The sequence below is a fragment of the Diprion similis genome, chromosome 12, assembly GCF_021155765.1.
Source record: "Diprion similis isolate iyDipSimi1 chromosome 12, iyDipSimi1.1, whole genome shotgun sequence".
NCBI lineage: Eukaryota > Metazoa > Arthropoda > Insecta > Hymenoptera > Diprionidae > Diprion > Diprion similis.
Genome location: NC_060116.1, coordinates 3,362,773 through 3,389,305, shown reverse-complemented (window position 1 = coordinate 3,389,305; position 26,533 = coordinate 3,362,773). Strand labels below are relative to the sequence as shown.

At 35.2% G+C, this 26,533-nt stretch overlaps 1 protein-coding gene across 2 annotated transcripts in view; it reads right to left on the bottom strand.

The window, feature by feature from the left end:
* The window catches only part of LOC124413044 (disheveled-associated activator of morphogenesis 1), a 58,318-nt gene that overhangs the window by 10,688 nt on the left and 21,097 nt on the right, over positions 1-26,533 (bottom strand). Inside the window, exons 1-2 of one of the 2 annotated variants that reach the window (XM_046893359.1) lie at positions 17,242-17,506; positions 5,863-5,970 (exon numbers count right to left, since the gene is read on the bottom strand). In XM_046893359.1, coding sequence (XP_046749315.1) covers positions 5,863-5,970; positions 17,242-17,280 — 147 coding nt within the window. In that variant the 5' untranslated portion in view covers positions 17,281-17,506. Of the gene's footprint in view, positions 1-5,862; positions 5,971-17,241; positions 17,507-26,533 lie in introns of those variants that run through there. The other variant, XM_046893360.1, reaches the window with a different exon arrangement.

The window sequence follows — 26,533 nt, the reverse complement described above, 5'->3', positions numbered from 1 at the left end:
TGATTTAGTACTCCGAAAAGTATGAGACAGAAAAAAAGTAAAATCGTTGATACGAAGCGAGTAAGGCTTTCTCAAATTTACATTATGAATACCGTTCACCAGAATATTTTTATTTCAGATGAAAACGAGAATGTAAATCGTTTATAACTAGCCAGTAGTTATATTGGTAGTTGAAGGTGCATGTAATACGTAAAGCGTAACATTCGCCAGTGTAGTCAATACGCGTGTCCACTACATTTACTTTCATTTCTGAGACGATTATTAAGGAGACATATCACGACGTGTAGTAACGATTCTCAGGAAAATGCGAGTTTTGTACTGTACGCAACATGCATTATAGGAAGGAGGGTATGCAATCACAGTTCCTGATCTGGGTATGGCGATGGATACTAATACAATTTTGCACACGGTTCAACCTCACAGAAAATCATCTGACGAAAATCCTCAGACTCGTGTGTTACAGTAACGGATGCAGAAAATACCGGCTCTTGTTCTTCTTCTTCAGCTGGATTTTCATTACCATCGTGGCACTACACGCTTGCGGTACAGCGAACGGATTGCATGCCATTAGTTCGCAATATATCGTAAATTACTTCTTTGTGAATAACAATAACCGAAAGAATTATTACCTACAGATTTTACAGCTACTGGGTTGAACATTTCATCAGTTTAGTGCGATTTGGAGTTACAAAAAGACACGAAGAGACTTTTCGTACAAACAAACCTGTCATAGTTTCTGGCAATTTTCGGATATATCGTTCTTCTAACGATATTGCTTAAAAAAATATGACGAGCTAATACTTTTATAATCAATAACATTATAAAACCGTTGGGTTATTAATTAAAAATATTAAGTAACTAGTTTCTAAGTTATAATATTAGCTAATCAGATTTATATTTGATTTTCAACGATTTCCATGTTCGTTTCGAAACCTCCCATAAGTGGGGTTATAGTTGATGTCTGATGCAGCAATTACGTTGGAAAGTCATTTGCTCCTTTGATCACTCCTTGGTAATGCCAACTTGCAAGAAATAGATGTCTGTACAATAACGTCCCTAGAAAATAGAGTCCGGTAAATTTTCGCCTCCAAATTGCAAGTTTTCAAGAGAATTTCAAAATTTATCTACTTCAAAAGGTGGTAATCGATATGCATTGCATTCCATAGTACACCAATCGTCACCGTATCTGTCGCCCTTGGAATAGGCAACCGTAGCGCCACGTTCAAATTAGGTTGGCGATGGCGTAGGTAATGTAGGGATCTGCCAACACGAGTCCGTGCAAGATGCAAGGCGAGCGAGCGAATGAACCTCGTAGTTAGCGAATTATCATTACCTACATTTAAATAATGAGCTATCGTCAACCTAAATTGAACGTGTCACTTCGGTTGCCTATTCTAGGGGCGACAGATGCCTTCGACGGTTGGTGTATACTTATATATATTATATACATACATACGTATAAAAAATGTTTTTTATTCAGGTACATCAAGTACACAACGTAATTATATAAGGGTTTACATACTCTTTATACATCAATCTCAAAAAGTCAGTAACAAATTATCGGTAAAAGTTTCAGTCCGATAGAATAATTTGAATAGAGCCTATAAAGTCTTATTAAACTCGCACAGAAGTAAATGAAAGGCATAATAAATAAAAGTGATCATACTGTAACGTCATGATCGGGCCGGTTTCATTTTAGGTTATATTTGCATTCATCATCAAATACACGCAAATGATAATAATGAATGTTTCAGACTGATTCCGTTACCGTTACAACCTCGGATGACATATCGTGCAATTCAATATTTTATATAACGTCGATTCAATACTATAATAGTGTTTTTTAATCGTGAATTGACCATTTTTATGGTTTGGACGCGCATCCGCCATGCTTTGATCAGTTTTGAGGAAGAAATCAGACGGCAGCGCCGATCGTTTTGACTCTGTTTTTTATATGAAAAAACAGGCGAATTCGGTTCCGCAATTCCTTCGCGTGCGATTTTGCAGTGCGGCGCCCAAAGCGCGTTTAAATATCTTCGTCACGAATGAACAGGCGCGGACCTTCGTCAAATTTTAAGGACCGATTCGATTACGTGACTGCATACGAGAGTGGCAAACGAACGGACGATGTGAAAGCACGAGCTCATCACCGCGTGACGTGTTTAAAACCGCGGGACGAATCGGTGTGAAGGGATTAGCGGATGGAAGGCGACTCGCGTCGTGTATAATCCAGACGTATATTTACCCGGTTTTTTCTGTTTGCACACATATTATTACGGTGTTTTGTTTGCGTCTAGCAAAGAAAATCAACTATCGGTAATCGGCACGTTCACTATATACACAACGGTCGAAAAAATATTTCGAATTACGGCGGTTTTTGTTTACTCAAATTTTCGAGCTACAGAATTTGAACTAGAAAATTTGTGTTAAATTCTCACGCGTGCAATCTGTTCAGCGTTGATAGATAAAATGCAATATAAAATACAAAGTTGAACATTTTTTAAAAATCAACTCCGAGTTGAAACAAATTAAATTCATGTTCGATTGATTTAGAATGGATGTTCCATTCCGTTGTTATGAATGGACGAAATTTGCATAATGGAAGCTTTGAATCCGCGGAATGACATTTTGATATTTTTTATTATTGTATCAATATTTGCGAATTCTCGTTGAAATTATGACGTGTAATTTCCGACTGTATTTTCATTTTGAATAAACTCCGTTTGACTTTGTGTCACTGTTTCGTAGTGCAATTGCATATTCAGCGTAATTCCATTTTTTTGGTACCACTACGTATAATAACTTCATAAAAGCAATGTAACTCGTATTGATGTATTAGAATTATTTATTTATTAATTATTAAATTTCTGTGAGTCGATCAAATTTTTTTTCCCAGATCAAATATAGGATCAGATAATTCCGTAGAATCAAAGGATCACATTTGTGGGTTGTTAAAGGAATACATTCTTCCAAATATACCAAAAAATAAACCGAGCTATATGTCAATTGTGAAATCGAGCTAATAAAAGAAATGCTTTTATATTATACATATTCTGAGAGAATTTTCAATAACTACCAAAAAAGTTCAGCCAAAATGTGAAAAAAAAAAAAAAAAAAAAACAGTAAATTCTGTTACAATCTGCAGTAGAAATGATTTCGAACGTTGATGTTTCAAAAATCTTCATAAGCTCTTCTGCCCGAGATTACTAAGCAAGCTTAATCTTCTTCTGAGTTTGTATCGAAATTCGAAATATGTATAAAATTTTCAAAGAACTTTATGAAAATTTCAAATAATTATATTGCATATCACATGCTTTTGCAATTCCTTGACATCGTGAGTGATAATCTAATATGCCTGGCATCGTCGAATGGAGGAAAGTTGCAACAATTTAGCTTAAGGGAAAAATACCCCGAAGATAACGATGCAATCAGAAAAACTAAAGACGATCAAGCTTCCGGTTGCAGAGCAATAAAGATGGCTTATACAGAAGAGACAGAGAATTGAGCGATACTAATGTGCACTCCTGCAGGCTTGCAACGTTTTTTACAGTTACTTCACATCATAGTTTTATCAGATTACTTCCTCGCTCGTCCTTTTAGATCATTTAGTTTCTTGTCCATAGCAGATGGACGACGGCACCCGGCGAAAAAATTCTAACTAGGAAGTACCGCCTCGGCGTATAATATGCAGTAAAACCTGTTTTATGAGTACATTATTTATGTTACGGGTGAAAAATCGAGCGACAAGAAGACGAAGAATATGTATTAGAAAAAAGAAATCTTTCCACTGGTGTATGATTATATGTATATCGAATTACAAGATCTCGTAAAAAGATCAGTCTAAGAGTAAGCGAATGCGACGGAATGCGACGATAGCGTAGTTTTGATAGGACCGTTTATTCTGTAACCAACCTTGACGAGCTGCGGAGACGCGAACGCTTCAGAGAAAGTACCTTGCGTTCTTTATTTGCTTCCTTTTTTGGTTTCTCATATATCCGCAGCCCACTTTTGAATACACACTGCGCATATGCAGAGACCGAAGTTAAGCAGTTATAGACTTGCGGTGTAACGTGAGATTTGAGATTCCACGAATTTTGAACTTCGTAAATTGACAAAATTATGAGCCTGTCAGATTATAATTATGAATTTGTCTTGTCAACTTCTGAATTTTTCATCATTTTACGTAACACGATTCAATCGTAATTGTTTGAATACCAATTTTAAGTTTCTCTTGTAAACTGTATTGATGTTTACTAAATTTTGAGTTTCGGGAGTAAAGGATTCTGTAAAATTACATACCTACATACAAATAAATATAGACTTATTGCAGAGATTACAAATTCAGTCCCTGAAATCAATAACGAAGAAGGCGAATATTAAGGACTGAAATAAATTTTCAAAAACTCTGAGCTAAGTTTCGTTTCGAAATGGCAAACCATCTGAAATTCAAATATACTGTCTAATTTTGTTTGAGATTGTTCCCAGAAAATTCTTTACACAATTTCGAAACATATATTTTGCTTTTTTTACTACTAAAATATAAAAAAAAAAAATAAATAAAAATAGAATAATTGAATTAAAAACAACAAATATGATCTAACAATTAGAAGCTACTACAAATGAGAATGTTTCGTTGAAATCCAAGATCTTACAGTAACACACGGATCATAAATTCTTATTTAAGTTAAACAAAAGACAATTTAACACCAACTGATGCAGCATGGATACATGATAGTAGACTGTATAAAAAAAAAACGATAATTTTTTTTTAGAAAAGTTATACTTAAAATTTTGTTTCAAATGACAAAAGAATAATGCCATCCAATTTTAAGCTCTTAATATTAATATTTATAGGTGCCTCGTCGCGATTTTCTTTTTCCCTTAAGAATAACATGGGAAAAATGGTTTTTGCTTTTTGTTTTTGAGATAAAAAATCAAATAACTCTTGAAAGATTAGATTTATCGTAAAAACCATTTTCCGGTGAAATATCTGTGAAATATTTTGTTTTTCAAATGACTAAAAAAGATGTGATCAAAAATTCTTTCCAGCAAAATTTATATCATGGTAGTATGTGTCCTGGAAAAAAAATTTCAATCTCCTGCCATGAAAGTGCATGCGCAAGGAACTTTTGGGAGCAATACGCTAGAAATTTTCTGCCAATAGTTCCTTGCGCATGGACTTTAATCGCAGGAGATTGAAATTTTTTTTCAGGACACATACTACCTTAATATAAATTTTTTTGGAAGAAATTTTTGATCACATCTTTTTTAGTCGTTTCAAAAATCAAACACTCATTATTATCAAAATTTCACTGTAGTCCCCCCTTAAGAAAAAAAGAAAATCGCGATAAGGCATCTCTATATATTAATATCAAGAGCTAAATATTGGACAGCATTTTTGTTTTCATCATTTGGAACAATATTTTCAATCTAACTTAAAAAAAAAAAAACAATAAAATGATCAATTTTTTTTATACAGTCCAATAGAATAAGTACATACAATTACTGCAGAGCCGGGCAGGAAGTAAAAGCAATTTTAAATCAATGCATGAATGAATTTAATTCATCTGTGCAGAGGTTGATAATTATTCAACGAATCTATAATACGTGTAATATACATGCATACATCAACAATGGACATTATGCTAACGACCTCTGCTCCAAATTGATCGACGACGTTGTGTAATAACTAACGGAGCAGCGCGTTGCACGCGGTCCATGGATATTGTCTTGAGAATGTATAATTTAAATTTATAATACCTACACTCGGCACTGATTAAATCACGGTATGTATAATTCGGTTTGCGCTGAAGAGGCGTAATCAGGTTCTTGGTTATGGTTTGTTGGTTGGTTTCAACTCACCTGCAGGCAACCGCAGAACGACTTTTTCACCCTCGACGGCATCGTCTGGCACCGACCCACGAACTCTTTCAGAGGCGCCGGTTTCTTCACAGGACAACTTGGAATTCTCTGAAAGATAAACCGAATGTTAAAAAGTGATTAATAGAGAACAGAAACCAGCATTCGATATTTCATACTTTAAGCGCAAACGATGCTAGAGTCTCGAGTTTCTACTACGGATGGATCTTTTGTGCTTTCCAAAATGCAGATTTTAACTATTAAAATGATATGTGAAAATCCACTGTTTACTAATGAAACTGTACCACAGAATTAAGTAATATCTCATCAAATTTAGTCCGAACAAACGAATTATCACGTTTCAAAAAATGCATTTTTAAATAAATTGTAAAAAAAAATTCAATATTCCAAATTTAATACACCGTACTTCAGGATTTGATTCAATTCTGAAGTGTTGAATAGTTACTTTAAAATGACCTGCAAATTTAAAGAAATTCGATATTCAAGAATCTTCTTTATTCCTTTTTTAGTTTCAGTTACGATAAGATTACTTTCGAGCAAAAAACTTCTGCTCTTGAAACTTGAATTTTCTTACACAATTAAGTGAAGATAAAATATTTTCGAAGGAATGAACTTACATTTTACGTTTGAAGATATGTTTGTTCTTTTTTTCTCAAGAAGCCAAAAAAATATCTTGATTCTCGAGAGCGTTTACAAATATTCCGGACAATGAGCGCCTGCGCCTTACGAAAGGCAAATCAGCCAAGGTTTTCAGGATGTAATTACGCAAGACTGCGTGACTAGGCTCTTGTAACAATTTCAGATGGATTTTAAGTCGGGAATTGAGCTGTTTCTAAGCGAAATACCGAGAGTTAAACGGCCGTAACACGCGAGGTTTTATTCGACTTGGACATGATACGTAGATACGAGTAATGTGAATTCTTGTATAAACGCGTAATACTTTTCTAAACGGTGTCATCCGAGGTGACGCGGAATTTTTATCACCCATATAAAAAAAACTGTTATATAGTTTTACTTTCGAAATTACAACTTTTGACCCCTCAAACGGGTTTCCCAGCTTCGAAATCATTATTTATTACCTTGTCTTCAATGTCGAAGGACAGATTTTCAAAAAACTTGGTAGCCCGAAAATCAAGACATTTTGTTGATTTTATTACGAGATAGTCGTAGATTGACTGTCGATCAAATTATTATATTCGTAGGCAGGAAAGATCTAATTAAAAATACAAAACAGAATACAGAAAAAAGCATAGATATCGATGTTTATTAATAATCGCTTTAAAAAATTGAAAAATCTAATTGGCTCATTTTATTCCGAAAACAATTTTCTATACAAATCCACCGGATCGGATTTTCTTTTGGTCACTTGCTGGTCACAGTCAATATCGGTGAAATGTTGGAAAATAAAATACTTGACCTGCGAAAATGATGAAAAAAATGTGTCAATGAATTTTGTGCAAATATGTTGCAATACTTGCACTGATTTCGAAAAGAAAAAAGACAAAAAAATAATAATACATTTTACACGTTAAATAAACCTGACGAGTTCTATTCGAAAAATCGATAAAACATTGGCCGATTTATAGACCAACAATCGAACAATTCAACTTTGTCGATCAGATTAACTCGGATCATTTTTTACAAACTCTGAAATTCGTAAAACGTATTGATATTTTATATGAGCGAAATAATAAATATCATATCAGCAAAAACTTTACGTAAATCTTTCACTGCAAATTATAACTTTCCCGTATACTATCAGCATGAAAAATTGAGAAATATCTAATTGTAAGACTTAACTGATTCAATTTATTTGCAACAAATTGCCTAACCTCAACTGCGAACAATGAAATAATACATGTCTTGCAACAGCCAAGTCATTGTTCCGAGATACGCGTGAAACAACGCGTCTGCAAAATTGTTATAGAAAGAAAAAACGATCCATATTGTTATTTAAGTATAGCAAATAACTCTGGTGTAAAATTTTATATCCATTGGATGATATTTCTTTCGTGTCTATAAAGATTTTGACGAGCACGTGCATGGATCCAAAAGATTATACGTACTCAAAGAAAACAACACTTTCTCACTGCTGACAACTGAAAGAACGCAAAGATTTTCGCTGACTAGTTATATTATTCACATGAATAAAAAGTCTTGAAGAGTCTTGAATAAAACGATAAAAATTTTCTGTCAACTTTTCGTGATCTGATTTGAAAATTTGTCATTTTTTCTTAACTTAACTGCACTTTCGCACCGGATTAACAGACATTCAATGAAATTTTACTCATCGTGTATTTTTGCAAGCGGTTATATGCGAAACGGGGACGCGATATTTCACCTTGCGAATACGTGAACAGTCATTACGTATTGCAGTACTACGTAAATTCATGATTGTAAATTATTGTTATCAACGCAAAAACCTCTTATCACATATCACGAGTATTATATGTGGAGTCGCGCTACTTGCAAGTGTGTACATTGCGAAATCCTTCATAATTCAGTAAACCTACATTGAAAAGACAGGTACATGTGACATGATCACCAGTTCTGCAGTTGTACCCAAACATCTCTTTTTTCATTAGACAAATTTCAGTACAGTTTTTTTTTTCACAACCTAACGCCTTTGTTTATTCTACTTTTTGTATTCGGGTTTTAATCAATTAATCTCGACTGTGAAATGTTTAAAATTCATTCGATTTGCTAGCTCAATTAATTAAAAGCTGGTGGAAAAGCGACTGCATCTGTATTTTTTTTTCAATCACTATGCTTTATGATTATGGTCACTTGTACTTTACTTCCTTTTAGCCATTGTGATTAAATTTCAAATCGGTGGAAGAAGAAATTAATCTTGAAGCCGTATTCAACTGCGAAGATCTAGTAAACTAAAGTAGGAAACTTAATATTGCAACGACTAGAAAATAATCGCAATAAATATTTACTTCTACCATATTCACTAGTGATTTGAAAAATATTTAAACCGTTATTGTAACGATACCCATTTGACCAAGGAAAAAGTTGCTCCTAAGAGTAAAAAATAAAATTTCCCCTCCGCAAGTATTGTAGAAAAGAAACTCTATTCGACAGAATCTCGTTAACTCTTTCCGGTGCAACTCCTTACACGGTTTTAAAATTAAGCAAATTCCTTAATAACCGCGTTACACAATTGCGGAAAAACCGCTCGATCCCAACGCGGATTAATCAGGATATCGAAAGTGCAACGTGTATTCATGTGTGTCCTGCATCCACACACGTCGTGCAGTTTATAACGATTTCAGAGTAAAGGATATGGTATGCAGGCAGCCCGGTAGACCGAGTTTAAAGAGGCCTTCCGAGTTCCCTCGGGCGTATGTGAACTTTCGACTTGGTGCCAAGGCTCGACGGTCACGTCGTTTCAAAATTCATTCCGCTTATGAGCTCGTGCTCTGGAATATACGCGAATGGTCCGCATTGATCTCTCTTAAGGTGCTTATAAAGACCCGTTGTACACCTCGAAAACGCGAGGATGCAAGACTCCTATACCGCTCAAGCGATCTGAGTGAAACTTGGTCAGTTAATGCCTTATTTTGGCAAAAGGTGGAGCGTCTTTTTACTTTTTTAAAATTTGGAAAAAAATTTTACAGATTGGTTACCACCCACAGAAATTGGCCAAATTTTCACAGTTGCACTGAATGGATCGAACTATTCCGGTATGATGTCACTCGGCGGTGATGAAACACACATTTTGAGCCCAGTTCCATGAGATTTGATGGTGAAATGACGAAATGGCAGCTGATCTGGTTTTCGATTATGAAGAACGCCGAAATCTCATTTTCGCGACATTTGTTACCGACATTACGCGGATGCCGGTAATGTATGCGTGTAATGTCGGTAAAAAAATTACCGACATGCATGAAAGGTCGGTAACAAATGTTGCCAAAATGAGATTTCGGTGTACTTCGTAATCGAAAACCAGATCAGCTGCCATTTCGTCATTTCACCATCAAATCTCATGGATCTGGGCTCAAAATGTGTGTTTCATCACCGCCGAGTGGCATCATACCGGATAGTTCCATCCATTTAGTGAATCTGTGAAAATTTGGCCAATTTCTGTGGGTGGTAACCAACCTTTAAATTTTTTTTCCAAATCTTAAAAAAGTAAAAAGTCGCTTCACTTTTTGCCAAAATAAGACATTAACTGCCCAAGTTTCACTCTGATCGCTTGAGCGGTATAGGAGTTTTGCATCCCCGCGTTTTCGAGGTTTACAACGGGTCTTTATAAGCACCTTAAGGGGGGTCTGAATTGGTCATTAAAATTTTTATTAGATATAAGATTGCGAATGCGAATCTACGTTTAACCCTTTAATGCACGCTGAGACGTTGAGCGTCCCACCTTTTCTTGGCAGCTTTTGATTTATTAAAGTACTTTTTGGTTCCACATGGTCCCCGAAATATTTCCAAGTTTAAAGGAATATAAAACATTATTTATTTATTTATTGTAAAAATAGCACGTGTAAAGAAATGGTAGAAATTCCTACTTTTCCACGAAAGAAAGTAAATTTTCTGATACTTATCTACAATTAAAAATCCGAATGCTAATTTTTACGCAAACTTAATGGACGCGAAAAAATTTGACAACATTTTTTCAAAATTTTTCTTCTTATGTTTTTTATTTTCCGTCATATTGAATCAACCATTTTAAATTTCACAATTCCGAGTTCAGATTATTAATCCGCAACCCCAAAAACCCATTTATATATAAAATTTCAAGTGAATCGTATATGTAAGGAAAAATATATGCACGGAAGTGTTTTCACATAACGTTGCATTTGAAGCCTAAAATTCATTAAACCATATATTGTAGACATATTTCGCAAGCGATCAACTCTCGCAAAGCCACTCTCAAATTATAAGACATAGTGATTTCCAATTCAATGTTCGCAATCTCATTCCAAACCATGGCAGCAATTTATGAAACGTAATCCTTGATGTTGGAATATTTTTATGTAATTTGTTTGTTCGTTAATAATGTTATACATCATAAAAAAAAATAAAAATAAACCGTAAAAAACCACAAGGCGTCAGAACAACCAATTCCATTTAATTAATTAGCTTCATTTGTAAGCTGCACGTTATGAATGAATTAGAGTCAAGGTAAAGTTAGTTTGGTTACAATCAGGTTGACTTGAGCATTAATTGCATTGAATACGAATGAATATTTTTTTTCTGACGGACTAAATAATTACTATATAAAAAATATTCACGCCATTTGTGTATTCGATAATCAGTTTAAATAAGTTTTTTGACCATGCGATTGAACATTCAATAGAATTGAGTGATGTTATTCGAGCGCGAAAGAATACTTGACTTGACATATGAGAACGCGAATTATAAGAATAGAATCTTGGTAAAGTCGTTGAATTTTCGGAAGGTAAAATTGTACGAAATCAAATCCCGAAAGCATTGAGTTAAATATCAAGTTTGTTAGATTCAAGTCGATTTTATTCAAACTAATTATATTGTATACGAATAGTTAAATCACGAAAATGTCGAGTATCAAATAAATTTTCTTTGAATATTTACCTAGAATACTTAATATAACATTTAATCTAGTAGTAATTATCTAGGATAAAGGAAACAGCGGAAATTGACAACAAAGTGATTATATCAAAACTTGAGTTCACTTTAAAAAAATCTGTGGATATATGTTTGAAATTTGAGAAAATTTTTTTAACCCCTTGAAGCATGATGGGATTTTCTTGAATTTCTCTAATTTATTTACTTTTTTACGTATTCAGATCCTGTTTTTCGCACTTTTTAGTTACTTTAGTAACGAACGATGGTAAAAATACAGTATAATTAGCATAATTGTTTATAATATAAGATTTATATATAAACGTCTTTAAAAAAATGACGTTTTGTTCGGAAAAATTCATTTTTGAAGAATTTATCCAAGGAAATGACTTGAAATTTGGTAAGTCTATGTTTTTGGGGTTGCTGAATACGAATTCGATCTCCGATTTTCAAAATTCAGAATAGCGGATTCAAGATAGCGGCGAAAAATTTAGCTAATTGTGCAATTTTGCTGAAAATGGCACATATTTTGAATCCGCAGTCTTGAATTTCGCAAATCTGATAGCGGATTCGTAATCAGTGACCCCAAAAACCCCGGTGTGAGAATTTTCCCGATCATACGATCATTTAAAAAATTTATACTTCAAAGGGTTAAATCGGACAACTCTTTGGAGCTGTGCACGAAATGAAAATTTTTTAATTTGTCATCTTTATAAGCAGATCAAATTGTTTTTTCTTGCAGATTGATACTCGTTCTCTTAAATTTTTTTCAACGTCATACCGCAGTTGCGTAATATACTTCGTTAGAAGACCGTAAAGTAAAACGAATTGAACCAGTATTTCAGAAGCGTGAGCCTTCGACAAGAAATTTTTTTTTTTTTTCATTTCAGAATTTTATTGCTCAACAACGGATTGGCGTATCGGAAAGAGCAATGTATATTTTTGTGAGAAATTGAACGATCTACAAAAAATGTCTCTTGCAATTTTTTGGTAAATCTGCCGATTCAGAAGTTGATAAAAATATAAATTTTTACAGTAGTTTACGTTAAAAACTTATTTCTTGTTAAGTAATCGGAAATTTTGGAAAAATTTTGATGTTTCAGTAAAGAAGATAACATGAACTTTCAGAAATACTATATTTTTTTCACTTTTGAACCATTATTTCAGAGTGAAAGTGAAAAAAAAATTGTGAAATTTAACATTACTTATTTTTTAACCTTAAATAACTTTTGAACCAGTAGATTTACGAAAAAATCGCAATAAATCTTTTTTATAGATCGTTCAATTTCCTACAAAAATATATATTGTTCTTTACGATACGCCAATTCGTTGTCGAGTTATAAAATTTCAAATAAAGAAGAAAAAAATTTCCCGTGTTATTTAAACGGGAAATGTAAAATTACAAACAGGTACCTCATAATATTAATATTAAGATCTCAAAGTTTCTAGATTTTTTTTTTCGTCATCTTAAACGATATTTTCATGGTGACTAAAGAAAAAAAATATTCGCTTTGTTTAGCCCACGCTAATACTCACACAGTGTAGTTTACTTAACGAGTGGGTGTAAAAATTCAGGAAAATCTAGAATCAGAACGACCATGATTCGGATCGTAAAAATATCGAAAATCCAAAACGAAAGAAATATTAAAGTGGAGAAATTTCACCCAGCCAGAAAAATGCGCAAGCAACAAAGTGTTAATTAAGAACAAGAGTAATTAAAAATCCAGAAAATTACAACTTGCGATTAAGTTTACATTAAATGTCGATTACAATTATCAGAAAATCGTTCAATATTCACATGCAGAGTTAACAATAAAATATTACATTTACACAGTAAAATACAACATTTGAACGGTAAACCGTAAGTTTCTTTCGTTCCATCATCGGCAGGACAAAAACCTCCGAAATTTTTTATTACAGCTGGGATCGAAACGTTCCAGAAAGACTTTTCAATTAAGACCGGAACATAATGAAAGGGAAGAAAAATCGTGAGGAAAAACGCAAGCGAATAAACACGAATCGCAGTGTATATAACTGCGCTTATAAGAAGAGCAAAAAGATCGCGCGTGCGCTTTCTCTGCACGCGCTAACGGCAGGTCGTAATTTCGCCTAATTATCGTTCTTAGCGTCATTTTCTTCTCATGAAAACTGTGTTTCGTTTCGTTTCGTTTCGTCGCGTTCCGACGTCGTTGCATAAAAATTTCAATTTTTTACAAGAAAATTTTAAGCTTTTGTGAAGGTATTCTAGGAGAATACGAAACTGTATATACTTTTTGTAAATAAAAAAATTACTCTTATAACGGTGCTTGAAAGCCTACGTGAAAAATACTCGATAGTTGGATTGATTCGAAATGCCCTAATTTTATCAAAAACAATCATCATGACACCGAATATAATTTAAACATTGTCTTAAAAATCGAATATATTTCCAAACCGTTCGATAATAATCTGTCCTAAAATCTCACTACATCATCAATATCTTCATAATCTGCATCTTCGTCTCGACTTTAGAAAAAAAATTATGTATTTCGTTAGACAAACATTTGTATTCAATGAAAGCGCTCCACAAATAATTAGCTATATAGTATTTAAACATATTTTTGATAAATTGGGATTTCAAGTGGTTTTTTCCTTCTCATTTGTTCGAAAATTGTTCTCAAAATTTTCAGTTTCAACAGGATTATGTTATTAATTTTGGACCGCAAAATTCTGTGATTTTTCCAAGTTTCTTATATTCAAATTAAATATTTTTCTGCAGAAAATCCCTTTCGTGTCTGTTAATATCACAATAATATAAACTAAAAACTTTAGTCAATCGTTACGAATTACAGTTTCTTTATTTAAAAATCCATCTTTCAATTACATCGGTGTTTTCGTTATAAAATAAATCAAGTACATACTGAATATATATTTCGCTAAATCTGTATATTTAAAATGATCTAAGGATTTGAATTTGAAACTTGACTTTTTCCATAAATTTTTCCAATAAACAGTCTAACTATTTCAGCTATTCCAGATATTCCGGCAGTATACTATAACTTCTGGAACCCCGATTTCAGAGGTTCGAGGACGAGTAATTTTTTCGAGACTTAATTCATTCACCGGAAGAAAAGCGCCTCAGGTAATTAACTGATTGTTAATTAACAGCGGAACGGTTAGACGATCGAGGTTCCTTCAGTCGTTGAGATGCATCGAATAAACTCACGCGGTTGTGTAAATTACGCCTAATCAGCAATTACGCACACCGCCTATATACCCACGCGTTATGTCTAAAGCTAATGCTGAAGCGCACAAAGGAGGGAATGGAAATAATAAAACACGTTGCCTAAACACCGGCGTGTACCTACCACAATGGGCTGTAATGCCGGAGTTTCACTTTTTAAATATCTTTGGTGAGAGCGTTAACTCGCAAGCGCTCTGTTCTCGCCATTTTGCTCATTTTTTTACTACGTCTTTTTTTTTTTTTTTTTTTTTTTTGCTAACGCTCTATATATCGCATATTATATTCTGAACTTGTTTCCGGGCGTCTAATTTATCGCAAAATCACATGGATCGCACGAATCAATCGCGTTGTTGTTGCACTTGTCAAACTGGTAACTGCTAGCCTGGAAAAACAAATTTCAGTGCAATGTTTTTTTCGCAACGTGTCACCTTTATTTATTCCGTTTTTGGCATTCGGGTTTTAATTAATTAATCTCAATTCTGAAATGTTTGAAATTCATTCGATTTGCTAGCTTATTTGATTAAAAGCTGGTTGAAATGCGACTGTATCTGTATTTTTTTTCAATCACTGTGCTTTATGATTATGGTCACTTGTACTTTATTTCCTTTTAGCCATTGTGATTAAATTTCGAGTCGGTGGAAGAATAAATTAATTTTGAAGCCTTATTCAACTGCGAAGATCTAGTAAACTAAAGTACGAAATTTAATATTGCAACGACTAGAAAATAATCGCAATAAATATTTACTTCTACCGTATTCGCTTGTAATTTGAAAAATATTTAAACCGTTATTGTAACGATAACCATTTGACCAAGGAAAAAGTTGCTTGTAACAGTAAGAAATGACATTTTCCGTCCGCAAGTATCGTAGATCCATGAAAAGAAACTGTATTTGACAGAACCTCGTTGACTCTTTCCGCTGCAACTATTTCCACGGTTTGAAATCAAGGGAATTTCCTTAACTGCCGATCCTCGATATCACACAGATCACGAATAAGTTCACCTGATGCAAATTTAATTGCAATTAAGGCCGGACTTGTAACTGCTAACGTGGAAAAGCCGGTGCGAGAGAAAAAGAAGTTTTATTCTGTGTACCTGTAACTTATAATTATTCTAATAGTGGAATTTTTGTTAGATAAAAACGCAAACTTATTTAGAAAAATTACTCCTTTTTTTTCATTTAAATAGATACTATCCTGAGAATTGAACAATTTGATAGATTCATAAACTGCAGTCCGTAGCTATATTAAGTGAATCGTATAATACGATACTGGAAAGAAAGAAACGTCTGCTTTTTTCAAATATAAACTAAGTGAACGGAGTATCGTGCAACTTATTTTTAGAATACTACTACAGAGCGTTTTTTTAACAGATCCAACAAACTTGGCCTAAAATTTTGAAGAGCGTGTAAGAAAATAAAGTGAATTTGAATATCCAGCCGCCTATAACCTGCAGCTATTGAAAAAGTGACGGAAACACCTTCAAACGAAACATCGAGTGTGTAATGAATATTGTAAATAAATATCGGCGTAAAAGGAAAAAAAATTATAAAATTCTTAACCTCATACGAAAATACGTCGCCTTATTATACCGTCAGCCTTGAAACGAACGGCAGCAATTAATACATACTCTCGAATGTTTTTAACCAAACGTCGATTGTGTGTATCTACTTGGCTGTATTTATACTGTACATTAGGGTGGCGCAAAAAAACCGACTATTTTTTCTTTTTGAGTCTCGTGTGACAAAATGTTAGTTTTTGATGTTTTAAGAGCCCACTCCAAAGGATAGATCAAAAAAAAATTTTAAGGGATCGCTCCAAATTTTCAAAAATGTCAAAAATCGTTCAAAAATTAAATTAAAAGAATTATATTTTAAGTATTTTGTTTGATTTTTAATTCATGTCGTGGTGTATTGAATAATATCTGACGATTCTCCGACAGCCATTGAAATTGATTGAAAGTTCAGTATCTGATGCTCTGATTTAATTCATGTCAGATTTGCTTGACTATATTATTGTACTAAAATACTCAAGTATCTGAAATTATGAACTTAGTTCATAAGTGGGCACCTTAAAATTTTTGATATCTCAAAACATTTAGGGGCAAGTGGACCCCCTGAAATTTTTTGAGTAACAAGAGATAAAATTAATCACCTGAATTTTTTATTAAATATGAATTATTCGGGAATCATTTACTCGAGTAATTGCACAGCTAATAACGCGAAACGTTTAAAGTTGTGATTTACTCCCAACTCGTCAAAGTGAAATAATTTTCTGAACTTGAATTTATGATAAATTTTTCTCAAGAAAGTTAGATAATAATTAAACATAATTGTTCATTTGAAAATTAAACGTTTTATTCTGATTTTATGAATTATTTTCTTAAGGGGCCCACTTTGCCCCACCCTCTTATAAATATTCGTACAACGGATCGATAATTCAATTGTGTATTTTGAACGAAACTGTTGAACAGGTTTGAGAACTTTGTTGAAAAACTTGTAAGACATCAGCTTTAAGTAACGATAAATTAATATGACACGATATAAAAGGGATATATTAATATTGATAAAGTTGTTTAAAAAATTTACCAGATTCAACTTCCCCATCTTTTCGATCACGGTATCCATGATGAATGTATCGAGATACTTGGCTGGCGAACGAACAACTTTTAAGTAAAAAGAGGAAGAAAAAAAACGATTGCACGGTTTAAAAAAATGTCAATAAATCGTGTCACACAGCTGATAAGGCGTGTCAACACAGGTGTTCTCACTGGTAATTATAAACGGGCGATATAGTAGGTTAACGTCTAAGCAAATAGTTTTACCGGAAAAAAACACACGTGGCTCGTCGAATCGATATTGGAATGGAAAAAAGCACCGATAATAAAAATATTTTTCCCCTTCAATCGACAGTTAATTCCGTTTAAAAAAAATGGGCGGGAAAAATCTGGTGAAAAATTTCACCGCTAATTTTAAACCGCATGTATGAATATTTTAAAAAATATCAGAACAAAGGGTACGAACGAGTTCCGGTATTGTTCACCGGAAGTTCCCGCAATCTCATTGCGCACCGAGGATGAAAACTCGCGAATTTTGATCCAGAAAAATGATCGGACACTGATTTGATGATGACTGCAGCACTGAATAAATCGAGCATCAATCGATCGGAAGAATATCGTTCCAATTTCGATCACTCGAAAAACAAGCGCGGGAGTTTTTTAAGCGTCTCATTTTACACCCGGAACGGTATTTCTTAGTTTCTGTTGTTTTTTTTTTTTTAGTTTAGTTTATGTTTGCTTTTCTCTTCACGACGAACGAACGGAACGAGCCCAAAAACCAAGGGAAATTCCTCGAGTCGGAAACGTCCGCGCACTCTGAGGGACCCGCTTGGTCTGCCGCTGAGGATTCGACTGGCAGGTGAAAACAGAACGCGGCACCAGAACTTGCGGAGGAGAAACGGGTACCGGTCAGGGGGCGGGGGAGATGAGAGGAAAGGAGATGAGAGAAGAGAGAGAGGAGGGGGGGAGAGGAAAGGGGACTCCGACAGCCTTCCTCATTGCCGGTGAGGAAAACGGAAGAATCGAATCCGAGCGTGCTAATGCAATCTTGGTTGGTCAGAGGTGATCGTGAGCGGCCTAATCAGGATGCAGATGGAAACCCTGCAGCTCCCGGCAAGAGACAAATTATCCTCGCCGCCGACAACCTGCAGCAGGAACTGTTCCCGTGGCAGTTCGATCGATCACCGATTTTGGAGATTGGTTATAAGAACGGATGTTTGGGTCGATTTGTCGTGCATGTACCATATTTGATAAGTGATCTTGGAGTGCAGAGAAGTAATTGTGAACACGGAATCGATTGACGGTTTTTATGCTTGGGACGGGGTGAAATGCCGCGTTTTTAAGGCTCCGAGAACACCAAATTCGTAATTTTTTGGGAGTGAAATGTGAAGTATGAAATCGAATTGTGAGGAAATATCAGAGTTTTGAACGGTCTGAAAACCGACACTTAAAGTTCCGAAAGGGTCTGAAAACCGACACTTAAAGTTCCGAAAGGGTATGAACTCCGACTAATCAAAGTTCCGAAAATGCGAAAATGAAAACATTAAAAAATCTGAAACATCGAAATTCCGAATGATCAAAGATTTTCATTTTTGTGAATTTCTGGCTCGGTGAAATTTCACCACTTTTGACTCTTCCTTGTTTTAGGTTTTCGATGTCTTTATCTTCGGTATCCTGGTGATTCCGATATTCTTGATATCTTCTTGATATATCTTCTGTACGAGAAAATTATTCATTAGTGAGAAAGCGAAAAAAAAAAAAATCAAATAGGTGATAAAACTAAATATATCTTAATCACGAATAGCAGAAGTAATGAAAGCGTTACGTATTATTTAAATGTGGTCAAATATAAGACATAACAGTTGTCATTTCACGTATGTTTTGTATTTGCCTGGAAACCTAACGAACTTGAACACGAAAAAAAAAATCGTAAACTGTCATGATTGTTAGAAAATTTACAGAGAATTTGTGAAATATTTGAGAAAACCTTAGACTAAGTAAACATGATTCTATGAGTATTGATAAATTCATTCAACACCGTATAACCTAAACATTCTATAATTACAAGACAGATATGTAATTTGTATTTTGTTCTTCTTAAATTAAAAAACAAAACTGTGACTAACCGCAATTTATTGTTCACAAAACTGGACGAAACGAAACGAGAGTCGATCCGAAATTCTCTTGAGCACTTTATCGCGATCTTAATCCTAATCTAATCCCATTGAAAACACGCATAACTCTTACACGTTTGAAAATAATAGGCAATAATAGCTGTTTATGCGGCATACCCGTAAACTGCCTGTTTTTTTGGCAAGAATAAAAATTTCAGGACGAGCTGAAGGCGAGCCGCAAACGAGTACTGAAATTATCCGAGCCAAAAAACGGTTTACGGGCATGCCACATACAATATTTTTTACGGTATGGGCATTGAAAAGCAAAACGAAGAGTGAGGTTATGTCGCGATCTGTTCAACGAAGCTACTTTATTCGGCAGTTTGGAATGCGCACTTCGAACTGCGCATCAAAACTACGGAATAAAGACTTTATTCCGCAACTTTGTTCGCTGCCGTATAAAGCGTCACTTTACGGAACGAAAACTGCGACAAAAAGTGGACTTTTCAATGCCCATGCCGTGAAAAATAGTTTTTGCTTTGGAATGAAATTTCTTTTACGCTAATCGAGCCATCGACGAGTTGCCTGGTCGTCTCGCTGAATCTCAGTGCTGTTTGACTCGTTACTCTTACAAAACTTCAATTATATCCCGGATTCGTATCCGTTAAGAGAAACTGCTTTGAGTGCAGTTCAACACGAATGTGCGTAATTATTCCTGCGTACACGCATGTTCCTGCCATTTCCGTTGTGCAATCCTCGAATCGGTTTGTTTCCGGTTCTGTATTTGTCTTTTCCTCTCTCTCTCGGCTGATTTTCTTCTTTCTACACGGTCAGTTTATCGGCTTTGGTGTCGTTGAGCAAAGACTTCCGGTAACCTCTGAGACAGTAGGTCAACGCGAAAGGTAGAACGAATTTTTGCCAGGCCACACCTGAGACGACGAGGCAAAGAGGAACTCAACCAGCAGTGTATGAAAATCGATGCTCAAGCCAACAACACGAAAATTGATTTTTTTTTTTTTGTACTAAAACACTAATCAACGAAAGTGTTTTGATTAAAGAACTTTTTTTTTCAGTTTACAGAGGCGTGGAAGAACCGGATGCTCAAATTAAACTTGACTACAACAGAATATTTTGTTTTTCACATGATTTGTGATGTTTTAAAGGGTATTTCACATGTAAAATTAAGTCTTGATGTAAACATTAATTAATATCAGTCATAGAGATTCGAATACTGTGTTTTGTCAGGAATATAATGAAAGTTTCACATTTTCTGACTTGTGAAAATCAGTCGTCACCGTAAATGCGTTGATGTTATCGAACTTCCATTGAAATCGAATGTTTCAAAGAAATTCTCACCGCAGTTAAAGAAAGAAAATCTATGCACGTAAAGTCATTTGCAGAGATTTTTATTTATTCATTTAATATTTTTAATTTTTAACTATCAATCAATTTTGGCTTGTTGTGAAAGATAGTCGAAAGTGTTTGGAAAATAACTGATTTACAGTGAAAAATTTCTACTCCTTTTGATTCGTGATCACATTTCTGAAAAAACAAGAAATTTGAAAATGGAACCGCGCTTGTATTCGGATTTTTTTTTACAACGTTTTACAAAATTTCATAGTAAATCTTACAGTTTCTCGTCAAGTGTCATAGAAAAAAAATCTCCTTTCAGGATCTACAACACGAGGTTTGAGAAAGAAATATTTTTCGAAATCTAACAATAAGCTTAACGATTGACGTGCACCTTTAGAATTTGTTATTTTTTTCACTTGTTTCGTTTATAAGTGAATTTCATTTCTCCCCCATTGACCGATTGAAGAATAGGCAATAGTTTGTAATTGGGGGAAAAATTTAGTTTTTGACAAATGTCGAGGGAGTATCGCACATCGCAACTTTGAACAGAGCGTCGTTGATGTCCATACAAGCTTAACCCACTTCCGGCCAGGCTATGCACATCCAAATTCGTATACGTGTACAGTGTAGACGTTTCGCGGAATGTGACGTCTGCGACTAACTGCAGGCATGCGTCAAGCCTCGAGGACGAAGGACGGATTCATTGGAAGAAATTAAAATGCAAACGATCGCAAACAAAGCTGGAGACGTTTGAATTCAAGCTGTTTTACACGGGTGTCGGGTATATCAAGGATCGTCAAGGTTAACAATGAGGGAAACACGCGACTCCAGGTATTCGCTGTGTAACGATGCATATGGTCTATATAACGGTGTGTAAAATAAATTCAACATTTTTTACAGAAAAACCAGAATCGTCGAGGCGACTCGAACGAACTACGGACTGCAAACGCATTCCGATGTAAGGTTGCTGCTGTTGCTGTTGCTTGGTTTTAGTACTCAGGGCTGCAGGGTGACGCGTTTAAAATTGTTTAATTTTTAATAAGTGTTCGTTTTATTAAGTAGTCAAATTTTTGGTAGATCTCGAATTAATCTAAAGCCTTTAACGAGAACTCCTACACCGTGAATTACGAATCACTAAAAATCTGTCAACATTGTTGAGAAAAACTTCTTCTCACACGTTTGTATAAACTTCTTTTACCTCTTTGTCGCAATTGGATCAACGATTACATACATTTTTATAGAATTTCGGAAAACTCTTAGTCAAGCTTTTCTACGTCACGATTCCCTGAAACTGTCGTAAAAAGTTTTGAAAGTTGTCCAAGAGTTTCTGAAAACTTACCAATTTTGAGAGTATTCCAAAAATACTGATACTTGAAGTAAATAAACATGTGCCAAATGGAAACTGGTGGAGTACAAAGAAGTGTAATAAACATTGATTTCAACTTCCATTATCCATCAAAAGTACTTATTAGCTTGCGTTTTTCGTTCACTGAATACAAAGAAAGAAATCGGTTCCATTATTCAATTTCAATTGCTAATGTAATGAGATTTTATACATGCAAAGTGCCTCGTGCTGCAAGCAAAAGTGATTCGCAGGACGTCCAAGAGCAAGAAAACAACCGTAACGGACACTCTTTTCTTTTCTGCGTCATAATTTATCTCTTTCCCTTTCGCAGATCGAGATTCCGCAGAAAATGTTCATGTGACATTTTCACAGTCTCTATATTATCCTGCTATTTATACGACCGTGGTAAAAGGCATTTTATGGAATCTCACTCGCCGTTTGCAGTGGGTAAGTAGCTCAGAGTGCGTTATGGTTCACCTGATAACAAAGATCCGTGGATTAGAATGGAGCACGTAAATGTCCATCTGAATTCTCCATTGAACTCCACGAGGTTAACGTAGAAAATGTTCGATTATAAACCACTTTGACACGCAACGATGACACGTGACATAGTGAAACAAAAAATGAACATTAACCTTCGAGAAAATCTTGAAATCATCTCATAAATCAACTTCTGAAAGAGTATATGACTGACGCTGAATAGATTGACGGAAAACGTGTTAAATTCTTTGTCCAGCCAGAGCGAGAAGAGGGTTCTCTCAGCCGAACGTTAGCTACAAACGGGGCCTCAAATTCTCAATGATTATGCGGTGAATTAAGGCTGCAATAAAAATAAGAAATTGAATAACAGTTAAAATCGGCAGAGAAGCCTCGAGGCGGATATTAGTTGAAGAATTTGGTGGCACAAATGTGATATTATGCATAGCGTATAGGATTGCCCTGCAGGAGATAAATGAAACGAGACGTTGGATATCAAGGCACATAATGATAGCCTAAGTGAAGTTGGCGATATTTGACTGAGTCGACATATCGAATGGTAAAGAGGCCAGGAAAGTCTTGTCACGGATGGTTAAACGATCGCAATTAAAACTTGGACTTGTACCAATTTACGGGGATCGAATGACGGCGTGGAGTAAATCTGCTGTCTGATGATCGTGCACGAGACGATTGATCGAGAATCGAGGAAACCAGTAAGCAAGAATGTAAGTAAGTAAGTAAGTAAGACAGACTTACAACCCTGCCTCTGATGCCTTCTCGCGCGTTCCAATTCACTCCCAGCTTCTAAGGATTTATATCTAACCATACGAATGATGTGTGAATATCACACGTATACATATACGTTCATTTGCGTTTGGATGATATGCACTGGCGCAGTGTCGTTGACACAAATCGACGCTGTCCAAAGTGGATCTCACGCCGTTAAGTGCCTGCGTTCAGCTAATGCATTAAAGGGATAAAGCAGAATGGTCGTTATGTTTCCACACTTTGTTCACCATTAGTTGCTGTCTTGAAAGAAAATTTGTGTTTCTTGATTGTCGATTGAATGTATAAACAATTAGTACGTATAAATTCGTTGATTGTCACTCTTGAGAAGCGAGCTACGCAACCGTTAAACTGAATACAAGAAGCACGATCAGTTCATTAAAGGATCAAGAACTCGTTTCTCCGTCTTTTAATCATCTTCCACTTGATTCCATTTACAATCTATGACAATATTAAGGAAGGCAAGTCCATTCTATTTACTTTGACCGATGGTCTCATGCGATGATAAGAAGAATACACATCCCGGTGAATTCAAACAACAAGACGAGCACCCCACACACGGAGTTGGAGCCGGAGATGCTCGAGACATCATTATGAGAAAAGTGACATTGACATGGTTGGAAAACGATTTTCATGGATGGAAACTCGAAGCATAAAGTGCACGGTTGAACCGCCCATAATGGAAGGTGCATTTAAAGGTTAATTTATGCGTTTTCCTCGATGTCCCAATCGGTGTCAACTGCTGGGCGCATCGACCTACTCGCTACAGATCCGTTATATTCTATCTCTAGCTCGTAGCTTTTAGACTACTACGCGTGAGCTAGAGTCCCGCCGTTATGGGACGGTAGAACGTTGACTGGTCCGCCGACACCGCTATAGTCCGAGACTATGGCAGATGGTTACCTATTTTACGTGGGAGGGCAACGCATCGCGTGGGCTCATTCATGAATTATTTTTAAGCATACCTGATTCTCATAACCAGGCCAAGCTGCTATTTATATTCGGGACCCTTATGCCGGCTATCAGACGTGACCTATAGCGATAATAGTCGTGCTTTTCCCACTCCAAGTACCCACTCGTCTGCTCAAGAAGGCTATAAACTGAATGCTCGATCAGGCATCAGGCGAGACACGACGGAACGGAAATATCGGTTTTCATCAATAACGAAGAAATGTAGCAGAATATGACCAGTGAGGTGGCGCAAAAAAACCGACTATTTTTTTTTGAGTCTCGTGTGACAAAATGTTAATTTTTGATGTTTTAAGAGCTCACTCCAAAGGACAGTTCAAAAAAAATTTTCTAAGAGGTCGCTCCACATTTTTTAAAACGTAAGAAATCGTCAAAAATCGATCATTTTTTTTTTTTTAATTTTTTTCTAGTTACGGTATAATTTTATAGACAAAAAAAAAATAAGTTTCTGAAAGTTTCAGTTCAAAATTTGAATTTTGAAAGGTCGCTCATAATTTTTTTTCAATTTTTTGGTGCATTTCTTTAAATCTTTTCGAGCGATCTTTTAATATTCATATTAAAATTTCATAAATTTTTTTTCTTTAATTCAGTAAGAAAGAATCGATAACAATACACCACGACATGAATTAAAAATCAAACAAAATACTGAAAATATAATTTTTGTTAGTTTAATTTTTTGACATCTTTTAAAATTTGGAGTGACCTCTTAAAAAATTTTTTTTTGAGCTGTCCTTTGGAGTGGGGTCTTAAAATATTAAAGACTAACATTTTGTCACACGAGACTCAAAAAAAAAATAGTCGGTTTTTTTGCGCCACCCTAATGACCAGTGACTTCGCACTTTGGCGAATAAGAAACTAACAAGCAGGAATTAAGTTTTGCGAACATGCCTTGGTAAGCTATGTTATTGGTTCTCAGCTACTGATGCCAGTTGTATTGTGAATATGAATGAAAACCTTTCTTTGGCACAGAGTTACAAGTTTGTCGTTAGTCTGATTACAATTCTTTACATTTCATACTACTTTGAACAAAAAAAATTTTTGTCGGATAGCTTTTAATTTCGGTTATTTAATTCAAAATTGTTGCGAATAAATCATACTTTTTAGAAATAATTCCATTAAAACAAATTTTAAAGAACTCGAAGCAAACACGAAAGACATGTTTTTCGTTTAAGCCGCAAGTGAATAGTGAAGAATTGCATAAATTTGGTTATCTCACTTTACTTTTTTGTCTATCCAAAAAAATGAAATCCAATTTAACACATTACTCGATCGAATCATAATCCCCTGCAAATGGTTGGCTTCCGCTTACTGTATCTATAGTCCATTTTACGAGCTCTGCAGATCTACGGTTAAAATCTTGTTTTAATTTCTCAAATACGGATCAATTATGAAGATCACATCTGAAATTGGACCACACTTTAAAAATTGTTCGTTGAAGTTGTAATAAATTCCAGACTTGACACATTCGTGTCTTCCCCAAATGAACTTGAACGAGAGCTTAAACAATGACTAGACTCTTAGTCACCAGGCGTGAAGACGTATTCAGTGCATGGACGCACATGAATGCACCAACATAAAATCCAAACACCGAATGAATGCCGGCAGGCAGCTACTGTGAAAAACTGCAGGATTGTTCAAAGTGTTGATTCATTTCCGCGCATTCGAGAAGATAAGCGATGCGTAAAATAGTTTTGTCGATTATTAACGCTGACGAGATGAATGTGTGATAAACGAAGTTGAAAATCAAAGCGATGGCAAGACACAGAAGCCCAGAAGAACTTCAAAGATCGCGAAGAAAGCGAGAGATAAGTAAAAAAGGAAAAAGATGATTTTGGCAAACCAGAAGAACCCGATGTCCGATCGTGAGAGAGAAAGTGCAAGTATATGGTATCTTGTATTTGTATCTGGCATAGGTTTGTGTCCAAACACGGTAAGAACTGTAACAGTTATGTTATGAGTCGCGAGACTCGGTATCCAGACTTGGTGGTCCGCGGTCAGTGATCGGTGGGCAGTTGTGGTTAGGTGGGTTTAGACGTTCTCGTTAACGGGCCTACTGGGGCATAAAATGGTTGTTGGCCAACCGTGACTCCGCCGCGCGAGTATAGGTATAAGCATTTGGAATGCAATAAAATTACCCAAAAGAAGGAGGAGAGAAAAAAGAAGGACATAAAATAAATCAGAAAATTAGGGGGGAAAAAATAGACTCTTCGTGAGCGTGCAGCAGTCAGTGTATTAAAGTCCGATGGCACACTGACCCACTCACAATTTATAGAATATAT